General features: G+C 42.3%; 1 protein-coding gene across 2 annotated transcripts in view; it reads right to left on the minus strand.

Annotated features, from left to right (window-relative positions):
* LOC122560343 (short transient receptor potential channel 4-associated protein-like) overlaps positions 1-13,936 on the minus strand; it is a 95,558-nt gene that overhangs the window by 60,480 nt on the left and 21,142 nt on the right. For both annotated transcript variants that reach the window (XM_043710992.1, XM_043710990.1), the window contains exons 4-5: positions 11,372-11,429; positions 4,132-4,187 (exon numbers count right to left, since the gene is read on the minus strand). In XM_043710992.1, the coding sequence (XP_043566927.1) occupies positions 4,132-4,187; positions 11,372-11,429 (114 nt within the window). The remainder of the gene's footprint in view (positions 1-4,131; positions 4,188-11,371; positions 11,430-13,936) is intronic.

The following is a 13,936-nucleotide window of genomic DNA, read 5'->3' on the forward strand; positions in this document are numbered from 1 at the left end:
CTGTACATCACACCACACCATTTGATACAACCTGTTTTTCAATCTTTGTGAACTCAACTACCCTCCTCTACTCTCAAAATCAAATGACAGCTCATGGAGAATCTGTCACTGGCTCCACAATAGCTTTAAATCGTGCATTCTGTATTTGATATGTTATGAGGCAGACTTGATTAGGGTGCTGAAAGCAAGGAATCCCTAAAGAGCAACAATCACAAAATGCTAGAATTCACCCTGACGTTTGAGGGGAAGAAGCTTGAATCAGTCAGGGGGGCACAGGTGAGTGTAATGCTAGGGAAGCTGAAAGTTCTGAAGGTGGATACATCACCCAGACCAAATGGACTGCACTCCAGGTTTCTGAAGATGGCTGAGGAGATTGTAGAGGCATTGATGATCTTTCAATGATCAATGGGGTCAGTGAAGGTCCCAGACGATTGGAAAATGGCTAATGTAATACCCCCACTTAAAAAAGGGAGAGAGTGTGGGTTGTGGTAGTGGTTGACTTCAAATTTCACCAATATTCACTGAAATTCCCTTAATGCGAGGGGCAGAATGAGGAGAGATTCTTGAAACATTGAGGAATTAGCCTAGCCAGGTGATCAAAGTTTCAGTGGAGGAGCATTTTGGGAACGGTGATCATAAACCATAAGCTTAAGATAGTTATGGATAAGGATAAGACTAGTTCTCAGGTGAAAGCTAATCACAATAGTACTGGGCAGGAATTGGACAAAGTGGACTGGGGGGGGGTCAATTGCTTGAAGGACATGTTGGGAGTCTTAAAGACAAAACAGTTGACCGGAATTCAGGACCAGATGCTCTTATGAGCATGAAAAAGAATGTAAATATTGGGGAACACTGGATAATGAGAGATATTGTAAATTTAGTTAAAAAGAAAAAGCAAGTGCATACAAGGCTTAGTTAACAAATCAAAAATGGCTCTTGAGGAGTCTAAAGAAAGCAAAAACGAAATTAAAATGAAGAGGGCTTGAACAGGCCATGAAATGTCCTTGGCAAGTACGATTAAGGAGAATCCAAAAGGTATTTTATATATATATATTACAAGCATGGGGGTAACCAGGGAAAGGTGAGACCCATTTAAGGAGCCAGAAGAAATGGGAGAGGACCTTAAATGAGACTTCGTTCAATATTCACTAAGAAAAAAGACATGAGCTTGTGGTACGTTTAGAGGTGTTTGCTGACACTCTGAGCATGTTAATATTAAGGTGGTGATGGTGTTGGACATCTTGAAAGACAAGCCCCCAGTGTCCCAAGCGATATATCTTAGGATACTGAAGGAGGCAAGGGATAGGCCTTGATAGAGATCTTCGTAACCTCTTTTGCCACAGGTGAGGTCCCAGAAGTCTAGAGACTAGACAAGGTTGCTCCTTTGTTCAAGGAGGGCAACAGGGATAATCAGGATGGTGCGCCTCACATCGGTGACAGGAAAATTATTAGGCATAGGTTTAAAGTGAGAAGTTTAAAGAAAATCCATGTGGAAAGCGGTTTTCCAAAAAAAAAAGGCAGTAGGAGCCAGACACGCACTGCAAGCAGACGATTGAAGCAGATACGATAGTAATGTTTAAGTGGACTTATGATGTGGAGGAGCCAGTGTTGGACTGGGGTGAACAAAGTTAAAAATCACAATACCAGGTTATAATCCAACGGGTTTATTTGGGAGTACTAGCTTTCAGAGCACTGCTCCTTCTTCGGGTGGTTGTGGCATAGGACCATAACAATTTATAGCTATAAATGCTGTGTCTTATGATCCTATTCCACAACCACCTGAAGAAGGAGCAGTGCTCCGAAAGCTAGTGCTTCCAAATAAACCTGTTGGATTATAACCTGGCATTGTGTGATTTTTAATTAAGTGGATCTAGACAGAGACAAGAACAGGCAGAGGTTACAGGGATGCAGACCACATGCAGGCAGATGGGATTAGCTTAGAATGGCATCATGGTAGGCATGGACATGGTGGGTCGAAGGGCCTGTTCCTGTGCTGTGCTGCTGTATATTCCATGAGACAGGAAAAAGGAAAATATAGGTCAGTCAGCCTGATCTCAGTCATTGCGAAGATTCGAGAGTCCATTAAGGCAGAGATTGGGGAGTACTTGGAAGAGCTCAGTAAATTGAGCTGAGTCAGCACAGCTTTGTCAAAGGGAGGTTATGTCTGACAATTCTCTTAAGAGTTTTTCAAGTGGTAATGAATAAGTTTGGCAAAAAAAGCAGAGCCAGTAGACATGATCTATTTGGATTTCCAGAAGGCCTTTGACAAGATGCTGCACAGCAGGCTGCTCAATAAGAGCCCATGGCTTTATAGGCAAGTTATGGGGCACAGACAGAAGATTAGCTGACTGGCAGAAAGCAGGTAATGGGGTTACAAAAGGGGGGTCTTTTTCAGGATGGCAGCCAGTGACTAATGGCAGTCCGTAGGGGTCAGTCTTGGGACCACAGCTATTCACGTTATACATTAACAATCTGAATGAAGGAACAGGAGACATTATAAACTGAGCAAAGATCATGGAGGGTCAGGTAGTGTTGAGGAGGCAGTGTGGCTACAGAAGGATTTGGAAAGGGTAAGAAAGTGGGAAAGTAGCAGCTGATGGAACAGAATGAAAGAAATTGTGAGGTTTTGCACTTTGGTCAGAAGAAGAGTCAGAGACTATATTCTAAATAGGGAAAGACTTCAGAAATGTCCTAGATTACGATTCTCCTAATGTTAGCATGCAGGTTCAATTGGCAGTTAGAAAATCAAATGCAATGTTAGCATTCATTTCAGGAGGGATAGAATACAAGAGCAGAGATATACTACTAAGGTAGTATAAGGTTCTGGTCAGACTGCAATTGGAATATTGAGAGCACTTTTCGAAGGAAGGATGTGATGCTGGCAGGGTCCCAGAGCAGATTACAAGAATGATCCCCTTGGATGAAGGGCTTGTCATGAGTTGTCATTGAGGACTCTGGGTCTCTACTCAATGGCTTTTAGAAGGATGAGGGGGATCTCAAAGAAGCTTACAGAATACTGAGAGGCCTGGATGGAGTGGAAGTGAAAAAGATATTTCCATTAGTAGGAGAGATGAGGACCCAAGGGCACAGCGTGAAAGTGAAGGAACCACACTTGAGAACTGAGATGTGGAGGAATTTCTTTAGCAAGATGCGGTGAATCGGTAGAACATTGTCACAGAAGGCTGCGGAGGCCAAGGCATTAAGTGCATTTAAGATAGAGGTAGATTAGTATTTGGTCAATAAGGGGATCAAGGGAGAATGGATTGAGAAACATATCAGCCATTATCAAATGGTGGAGCAAACTTGATGCGTCAAATGCCCTATTTCTGCTTCTGGATCTTATGGTTTTACATCGCCCGTTGATAGCTGTTATTAGATCTTAGGTGTCTGTACCACATCTTCAAAAGTACCCCAAACAAAAACAAACTGCTGGCAAAACTCAGGTCTGGCAGCATCTGTGGGAAGAAAGCAGAGTTAATATTGAGTCCAATGACTCAGAGCACCGATGTGGTACTTCATCAAAACTACCACACTGGCTATGTAACAGTTTGGGGAACATATTATGAAAGAGGTGATATAATTATTTAATAAATAGTGTTAAGTCATTGCTAAATGATCCAGATGTGACATGAAGAAAAATTTTCATGCAATGGTTGGCTAGGAACTGGAGCTCATAATTGAGTGGTAGCATTCAAAATGGAATGCAATAAATACTGGAAGGTGTAAGTAGTGCATCTCTATTTCTCTGTACTTTTGATGGTGGATTAATGTGACTGATTCAAAACCAATAACTGAAAGAAACTGTCATTGGTGGGTTCAGTTAACAGTTGGCTGGATGGCTGTTTTGCAATGCAGAATGAGACCATTGTGGTTAATTGGCTGACTTTATCACAAAGGACCCTCCTTCTCAACAGTTCCCCTCATCTGAGGCTTAATAGCGCCCAGGTTAAACTACTTCTGTCTCTCTCTAATGACAGCACAGCCCGACGGTCCGATAGGGCAATGGTAACTTTACCTTAACATCAGACTGTGACACTAAACAATTTGTGTGTCAATTCTGAGATGTCAAAGAACCCAGAAGGACTGAGTTCAGAGAAGAATATTTCAAAATCTGACCAAATTCTCACTTACACAAATACACGTGTTGTATAATATGCTTAGGCAATCCTTTATCAAGTCTTCATTCACTGTAAGACAAAAATTACATTTAGCAAACCCCATTTCTATTTAACTTTTAACATTTGACTATTTTAAAATGCTTTAGTTTGCAAAACCAAAAAGTTAAAAACATTTAGTAACTTTTTTGTTACTAAAAGCTGTGCCTTTTTAAACAGCTCGAACCAGTCATTATAGCTACTCCATTAAAATAATAATAAAAGGGAAGGGAAAGTAACAATCCTTAACCCAATTCCAGCATTCACAAAGAAATAAAAGTCAAAATATTATAAATTTTAAAAACCTAGAACTAAAGATCAGACTTCATGCTTGTGTTGTCATTTAATTAGATGAGTAATGAGTGCTAATGAGTACCTCAACACCATTTACCTGGCTATCCTCTAAATTCCTGACAACCATACCCAACACCCCTCTCAACATTTACAATTGCCCCCATCAGCCACAATTTTAAGGGGAAGGATTTGCAAAAATAAAAAGTTTCTTAATGTCAGTACTGAACAGTGCAGCTCTAATGTTATGCTCTCATGCTCCACTAAGGAAACAGTTTTTCCTTTACCAACTTGCATCCCTTTACTGATTTAAACACTGATTGAGAAACTCATCAGTCTGCTCTGCCAGTGAGATCATGACTGAGCTGATGACCTTCAACTCCATTTCTTGCCATTTGAAAACCAGGTGTTTCCCTTCTGCTTCAGAGACTGATACAAAAGAAAAGTGCCAAATAACATTCATATTATGTAAACGTTAGGCAAAGACTGCATCCAACAAATGAGATTCCAACCATTGGCGCTTCACATTCAACTCCATTATCATCATCAAATCCTCCACTGTCAACAAGGGGTGATCAAAAAATTAACTACACTACCTGACTGAAGCCTGCTGAACAAGTACAGAGCACAAGCCACGGATGTAATGGAATACTCTTCACTTGCCTGGATGAGTGCAGATCTTATAGTACAAGACACTCAAAAGCATCCATGATAACGCAGCCCATTTGTTGGGACCCCATTTAATACCTTCAATATTTGCACAGTGGCAGCATCTACAGAATGCATTGCAACAATTCCCCAAGGCTCCTCTGACATCACCTTTGAAACCTAAAAGGACAACAGCAGCTGATACATGGGAATATCACTTGCAAGGTCATCTCCTACCTCACACAACCTTGACTTCGAAATATACCATTCGTTCATAGTGTTGCTGGTCAAAATTCTAGGAGTCACTTCCTAATAGGGGTGGACCTACATCATGATTACAAAAGCAGTTCAAGGGCAACAATCCAGAGTTCTAAGGGAGACAGCTGAAGAGATAGTGGAGGAGTTAGTGGTGATCTTTCAGGAATAACTAGAATCAGGAAGGGTCCCAGAGGACTGGAAATTTGCTAACATGATACTCCCGTTTAAAACAGGAGTCCATTGTGAAGGATGAGATTTCTGAATACTTGGAAGTGTATGATAAAATAGGGTAACATCAGCAAGGGGACATCATGCCTGACAAAGCTGCTAGAATTCGTTGTAGTAACAAGCAGGTTAGACCAAGGGGAGCCAGTGGATGTTATCTACCTAAACTTCAAGAAGGTCTTGGACAAGGTGCCGCACAGGAGGTTACTGAGTAAGATAAGGGCCCATGGTGTTCAGAGAGTGGGAATAAAATGGTCCTTCTCTGGATGGCAGCCGACTGTGTTCATTGGGTACCCATTCTTTTTGAATACACGGTATAGGTGATTTTTCTCTGCTCTGCGTAGTTCCTCTGATATCAGGGTTCTTAGCAGAGGCAATAGTGCAGAGACTTGAACAAACAGCTCTGCCAACTATCCAACCCAAACTTTGTCTGCTACGTGGATAACACCTTTGTCATCACTAAAAGAAACAAGTTAGAGGAAACCTTCCAGACCATCAATAATACCTTAACTGGCATAAAATTCACTAAAGGAAGAGGAAAACAACAACAAACTGCCATTCCTAGATATCACAGTAGAGCAAACAGCCAATGGGGAACTTCAAACCAGCGTCTACAGGAAAACACCACATATGGACCAAATATTGAACTACAGAAGCAATCATCCCAACACCCACAAAGAAAGCTGCATCAGAACATTATTTCAATGAGCCAACACTGCAGCATAGAGGAACTTCGCAGAGCAGAGAAAAATCATCTATACCGTGTATTCAAAAAGAATGGGTACCCAATGAACACAGTCAGAGAACACAGAACATTACAGTGCAGTACAGGCCCTTCGGCCCTCGATGTTGCGCCGACCTGTCATACCAATCTGAAGCCCATCTAACCTACACTATTCCATGTACGTCCATATGCTTGTCCAATGACGACTTAAATGTACTTGAAGTTGGCGAATCTATTACCGTTGCAGGCAAAGCATTCCATACCCTTACTACTCTGAGTAAAGAAACTACCTCTGACATCTGTCCTACATCTATTACTCCTCAATTTAAAGCTATGCCCCCTCGTGCTCGACGTCACCATTCTTGGAAAAAGGCTCTCCCTGTCCACCCCATCTAACACTCTGATTATCTTACGTCTCTATTAAGTCATCTCTCAACCTTCATCTCTCTAACGAAAACTCCCTCAAGTCCCTCAGCCTTTCCTCATAAGATCTTCCCTCCATACCAGTAAGTCTCCTCTGCACCCTTTCCAAAGATTCCACATCCTTCTTATAATGCAGTGACCAGAACTGTACACAATACTCCAAGTGCGGCTGTACCAGAGCTTTGTACAGCTGCAGCACAACCTCCTGGTTCCGGAACTCGATCCCTCTATTAATAAAAGCTAAAATACTGCATGCCTTCTTAACAATCCTGTCAAACTGGTTGGCAACTTTCAAGGATCTGTGTACCTGGACACCGAGATCTCTTTGCTCATCTACACTACCAAGAATCTTACCATTAGCCCAGTACTTTGCATTCCGGTTACTCCAACCAAAGTGAATCACCTCACACTTGTCTGCATTAAACTCCATTTGCCACCTCTCAGCCCAGCTCTGCAGCTTATCTATGTCTCTCTATAAACTACAACATCCTTCGTCACTATCCACAACTCCACCGACCTTAGTGTCATCTGCAAATTTATTAACCCACCCTTCTACACCTTCATCCAGACAATTTATAAAAATGACTAACTCCACTGGTAACTGGACTCCAGGATGAACATTCCCACCAACCACACCCTCTGTCTTCTTTCAGCAAGCCAATTACTGATCCAAACTGCTATATTCCCCACAATCCCATTCTTCCACATTTTGTACAATAGCCTATTGTGGGGAACCTTATTGAACGCCTTGCTGGAATCCATACACACCACATCAACCAGTTTACTCTCATCTACCTGTTTGGTCACCTTCTCAAAGAACTCAATAAAGGTTTGTGAGGCACAAACTACCCTTCACAAAATCATGCTGACTATTCCTAATCAAATTATTCTTTTCTAGATGATTATAAATCTTATCTCTTATAACCTTTTCCAACACTTTACCAACAACTGAAGTAAGGCTCACTGGTCTATATTTACCTGGGGTGTCTCTGCTCCCCTTCTTGAACAGGGGAACCACATTTGCTGTCCTCCAGTCTTCTGGCACTATTCCTGTAGACAATGACGATTTAAAGATCAATGCCAAAGGCTCGGCTATCTCCTCCCTGGCTTCCTAGAGGATCCTAGGATAAATCCCATTCGGCCCAGGGGACTTATCTATTTTCACATTCTGCAGGATTTCTAATACCTCTTCCTTGTGAACCTCAATCACACCTAGTCTAGTAGCCTGTATCTCAGCAATCTCAACAACATTGTCGTTTTCTAGAGTGAATACTGTTGAAAAATATTCATTTAGTGCTTCCCCTATCTTCTCTGACTCCACACACAACTTCCCACTACTATCCTTGATTGGCCCTAATCTTACTCTCGTCATCCTTTTATTCCTTAAATACCTATAGAAAGCCTTAGGGTTTACCCTGATCCTATCCGCCAACAACTTCTCATGTCTCCTCCTGGCTCTTCTGAGCTCTCTCTTTAGGTCTTTCCTGGCTACCTTGTAACCCTAAAACGCCCTAACTGAGCCTTCACATCTCATCTTAACATAAGCCTTCTTCTGCCTCTTGACCAGAGATTCCACTTCCTTCGTAAACCACGGCTCCTGCGCTCCACAGCTTCCTCCCTGCCTGACAGGTACATACTTATCTAGGACACACTGTAGCTTTTTCTTGAATAAGCTCCACATTTCTAATGCGCCTATCCCATGCAGTTTCCTTCCCCATCCTATGCTTTCTAAATCTTGCCTAATCGCATCGTAATTGCCTTTCCCCCAGCTGTAACTCTTGCCCAGTGGTGCACACCTATCCCTTTCTATCACTAAAGTAAACATAACAGAATTGTGATCGCTGTCACCAAAGTGCTCACCTACGTCCAAGTCTAACACTTGGCCGGGCTCATTACCCAGTACCAAATCTAATGTGGCTTCGCCCCTTATTGGTCTGTCTACATTGTGTGTCAGGAAGCCTTCCTGCACACACTGGACAAAAACTGACCCATCTATAGTACTCGTACTATAGTGTTCCCATTCAATATTTGGAAAGGTAAAGTCCCCCATGAGAACTACCCTGTCTCGCTCACTCCTATCGAGAATTATCTTTGCTATCCTTTCCTCTACGTCTCCGGAACTATTCGGAGGCCTAGAGAAAACTCCCAACAGGGTGACCTCTCCTTTCTTGTTTCTAACTTCAGCTCATACTACCTCAGTTGACGAGTCCCCAAACATCCTTTCTGCAACTGTAATACTGTCCTCGACCAACAATGCCACATCTCCTCCTCTTTTACCATCTTCTCTGTTCTTACTGAGCAACAAACCCAAACAAGCAGACAAAACAAGTCCAGAAACCAGAGCCACTCTCCCCTACATCAAAGACATATCAAATGACTGCCAGACTACTCAGACCCCTCGGCATCATGGTAGCCCACAAACCCACCAACACACTAACACAGCAGCTAATGAACTTGAAAGACCTATACAGACAACAAGCAAAACTAATGTCATTTACAAAATACTATGCAAGGATTGTAACAAACACTACATTGGTCAAACAGGCAGAAAACTAGCCACCAGGAAACATGAACACCAACTAGCCACAAAAAGACATGACCCTCTCTCACTAGTATCCTCACATACGGATGAGGAAGGACACCACTTCGACTGGGACAACACATCCATCCTAGGACAAGCCAAACAAAGAAATGCACGAGAATTCCTAAAAGCATGGTATTTCAACCGGAACTCTATCAACAAACACGTTGAGTTAGACCCCATCTACCACCTTCTGAGAAAAGGAACAGGAAGTGACTTCACCACAGGAAATACCATCATCAACCCAAAGAAACCCAAATATATAAATAGAAAGCAGGAATTTTCAGCATTGTTTCGCCTGAGGCGCACTGAAGATGTTACCTAGTAGGGTAACAAGATGTCTGGAAATTAACCTTACAGCTCAGCGAGCAAATCTACATCCAGCAAGCAAGGGTCGTAGGGGCAAGTATTCAACATTTAAGCAGCATCTGAATGAGCACTTAAAATGCCAAGGCACAGCAGGCTATGGACTAGATAAATGGGATTAGTGCAACTTGTTGGCCAAAAAGCCTGTTTCTATGCTGTACGACTTGTATACTAACATCAGAATCCTACTAAGTTGGCACTAGGCTGAGCTCTTCACATAGATAAGAGAATATTAGCACCTAGAATGTTAAGTATCTGATCTTTACACTTGACCAAAACCTCTAAAGAATCTAAAAGGACAATACAGGGTAAATGCCAGAAAGATGTTCCCAGCGATCCTGAAATCCTGAAGCAGGGGTCACAATTTAAGGATAAGAGCTTGGCCATTTTGGAATAAGACTAGGAGAAACTTTTCCCAGAGAATGGTAAGCATATGGATTTCTCTGCCGCAAGTGGTTGAAGTCAAAACATTGACTGGTTTCAAGGAATTAGATATGGTTCTTAGGACTAAAGGGATCAAGAGGCATGGGGCAGTAATACAGTACTGAATTAGATGATCAGTCATCATTATATTGAATGGTAGAATGGGCTTGAAGGATCAGAAGGACCACTTCTGCTCCTACTTTATATACAAGTCACACCTGGCACAAAGGAAGATTGTGGTGGTTGGAGGTCAGTCATCTCTGCGCCAAGAATCTCTGCAGGAGTCCCTTATGGTAGTATCCTTGCCCCAACATCTTCAGCTGCTTCATCAATGACCTTTCATTATGAGAAGGACAAAAATACGGATGTTCGGTGATGACTGCACAATGTTCAGGCATTTGCTATTCGTCAGTGTGAAGCAATCCATACCCAAATGCAGCAAGACCTGGACACTATCCCTACTTAGATGAAAGCGGCAAGGAATATTCATGCCACACAAATACCAGACAAAGATCAAGGGAGAATCAAACCATCTCCACTTGACATTCAATTGTACCACCATCACTGAATCTCTCACTATCACCTTATCATTGACAAGAAACTGACTGGATGAGTTCTACAAGTACTGTGGCTACAAAAGCGGTCACAGGTTTGGAATCTTGCCATGACTAACTTGTGTCCTGACTCCCCGAAGCCTGCCCACCATCTATAAGGCACAACTCAGGCGTGTGATGGAATACTCACCAGGATAAGTGCAGCTCCAACAATACTCAAAACAGCTGGATACCAACCACAAAGTACTCCCCTTGCTTGGAACCACAAGCATAATTCTTAATCCACCACTATTCAATAGCAGCAATCTAGCTGCATAACAGACTTTTATCAAGGCTCTTAAGACAGCACCTTCCAAACCCATGACCTGCTACAATCTAGGAGGAGAATTGCAGTGAATATATGGGAACATCACCTCCAAATTCCACCATTAAGCCACTGAGCATCCAGACTTGGAAATTATATATGGCTCATTCAGTGTTGTTGAATCAAAACTCTTGAACTTCTTTCCTATTATATTTTGAGTGTATCTACACCAAATGGGCTGCAGAGGCAGATCACCACCTTCTCAAGGATAACTAGGGATAGACTATAAATTCTGGTCCAGCCAGCAGCACCCACATCCTGAGTTAGGGAGTCATCACCAACAGCTGCTTATTTAAATAGTTTTCAAACTCCAGGTGTGAAGCACATGTTACACATAAAATGTCTTAACATCGAACTCACTTTTCTGCTTCTTTTTCTGTGGTGCAAGTGTTGGCCGCATAAGGATTTCAACTAAAAGCTGTAAAGCAGTTAAAAAAAAAAAGGACATATCAAAATACAGATACTTAAAAAATTACTCACTGGTTAAGAAGGAAAAACATACTTAGCAAATATGGGCTAAGACTTGGTTATATTCATTACTTGTGCAGAATCTTGTGTTGCTTAGCCAAAACCGCTATATAAAAGCCAACTCAGAAGCTGCTGCACTCAATCAGCACCCAATGATGCACAGTAATAGAGAAAGCTGGACACCTGACAAATTTCACCCCCACCCAAGTCCCTGGCACTAAGTAAGCCCCAGTCAATACAGTAGAAGTTAAAATCACCTGCCTCAACAACCCTTTGAGGAGGGAAATGGTTGTGCTTCAAATTTGACTGTTTTTTGAGCAAGAGACCAAGATGATTTGGGGGGGGGGAGTAGAGAAGAGGCAATAGTTGCTGTCTATATGGACTTTAGCCAGGCTTTGACAAGGTCCCACATGGAAGGTTTTTACAAAAAGGCAAAGTCACATGGGATCAACGTGAGCTGGTAAGATGGATGGATACAGAACATGTTTAGTCATAGAGATGGGTGGTTTTGTCGCTGGAGATCTATGAACAATGGTGCTCCACAGGGATCAGCGCTGGGAGTCCTGTTGTTTAAGCACAGCAGGTCAGGCAGCATCTGAGGATCAGGAAAATCAACGTTTCGGACAGGAGCCCTTCATTGGGAGTGACATTCCTAATGACCTCCAGCATCTGCAATCCTCACTTTCATCCTGTTGTTTATAATATATAAATTATTTGGAGGAGACTTAGGTGGCCTGATTAATAAGGTGGTGGACAATTCAAAGATTGGGGGGAGCTGAAGTGAGAAAGATTTCCAGAGGATACAGCAGTATATAGTTTGGCTGGAGAAATGGCAGATGGTGTTTAATCCAGATGGCAGGTGAAGCATTTTGGAAGATCTGAAGCAGAAGGGAAGCATAGTGAATGACAGAACCCTTAGTAACATCCACAGACACAGGAATCGAGGCAAACAGGTCTAGAGTTCCTTGAAAAGGGACACAAATAGATATGGTGGTGAACTGTAGGACATAGTTCATCAGTCAGGGTATAGAGTACAAGTAGTGATAAATCACGTCGCAGTTGTAGACAATTTCAGTTCGGCTATATTTGGAATATTACTCAGCTATACAGCATGGAAACAGATCCTTCGATCCAACTCGTCTGTGCCAACCAGATATCCTAAGTTAATCTACTCCAATTTGGCAGACATCCCTTGAGCCCTCCTATTCATATACCCATCCAGATGCCTTTTAAATGTAATTGTGCCAGCCACCACCAGTTCCTCTGGCTCATTCCACACATGCATCACCCTCTGCGTGAAAAAGTTGCTCCTAAGGTCCCTTTTAAATCTTTCCTCTCTCACCTTGAACCTATGCCTTCTAGTTTTGGACCGCTATTCCAGGGAAAAGACCTTGTATATTCACCCTATCCATGTCCCTCGATTTCATAAACTGTATAAGGGCACTCTTTAGCCTGCAATACTCCAGGGAAAATAGCTCCAACCTATTTAGTCTCTCCCTATAGCTCAAAGCCTCCAACCTTGGTAACATCTTTGTAAATCTTTTCTGAACCCTTTCAAGTTTCAGAACATTCCTCCTACAGCAAGGGGACCAGAATTGAACGCAGTATTCCAAAGTTGCCTAACCAATGTCCTGTAAGCCTCAACATGACCTAATCCTATACTCAATGCATTGACCAATAAAGACAGGCATACCAAATTGCCTTCTTCACTATCCTGTCTTCCTGAAACTTGACTTTCAAGGAACTATGAACCTGCACTCCAAGGTCTCTGTTCAGCAACACTCCCAAGACCTTACCATTAAGAGTACAAGTCCTAACCCTGATTTGCTTTTCCAAAATGCAGCAGCTCACATTTATCTAAATTAAACTCCATGTGCCATTCCTCAGCCCATCTGATCAATGTCTTGTTGTACTGGGGTGACCTTCTTGGCTGTCCACTACAGCACCAATTTTAGTGTCACCCATAAACTTACTAACCATACCTCCTATGTTTACATTCAAATCATTTATATACATGACAAAAAGCACCGATCCTGTGGTGCACTGCTGGTCACAGGCTTCCAGTCATGAAAATCTATCTTCCTCCACCACCCTCAGTATTCTACCTTAAAGCCAGTTCTGTATCCAAATGGCTAATTCTCCCGTTATACCGTGTGATCTAACCTAGTCTACCTATATGGAACCTTGTTGAACACCTTACTGAAATCCATATATATCACATCTACCACTATGACTTCACCAATCCTCTTCATTCATTCTTCAAAAAGCTCCATAAGACCATAAGACATAGGAGTGGAAGTAAGGCCATTCGGCCCATCGAGTCCACTCCGCCATTCAATCATGGCTGATGCGCATTTCAGCTCCACTTACCAGCGTTCTCCCCGTAGCCCTTAATTCCTCTAGACAACAAGAATCTATCAATCTCGGCCTCGAAGACATTTTCATTGAGTTGTAGAA

This window comes from Chiloscyllium plagiosum, chromosome 20 (assembly GCF_004010195.1).
Source record: "Chiloscyllium plagiosum isolate BGI_BamShark_2017 chromosome 20, ASM401019v2, whole genome shotgun sequence".
Taxonomy (NCBI): domain Eukaryota; kingdom Metazoa; phylum Chordata; class Chondrichthyes; order Orectolobiformes; family Hemiscylliidae; genus Chiloscyllium; species Chiloscyllium plagiosum.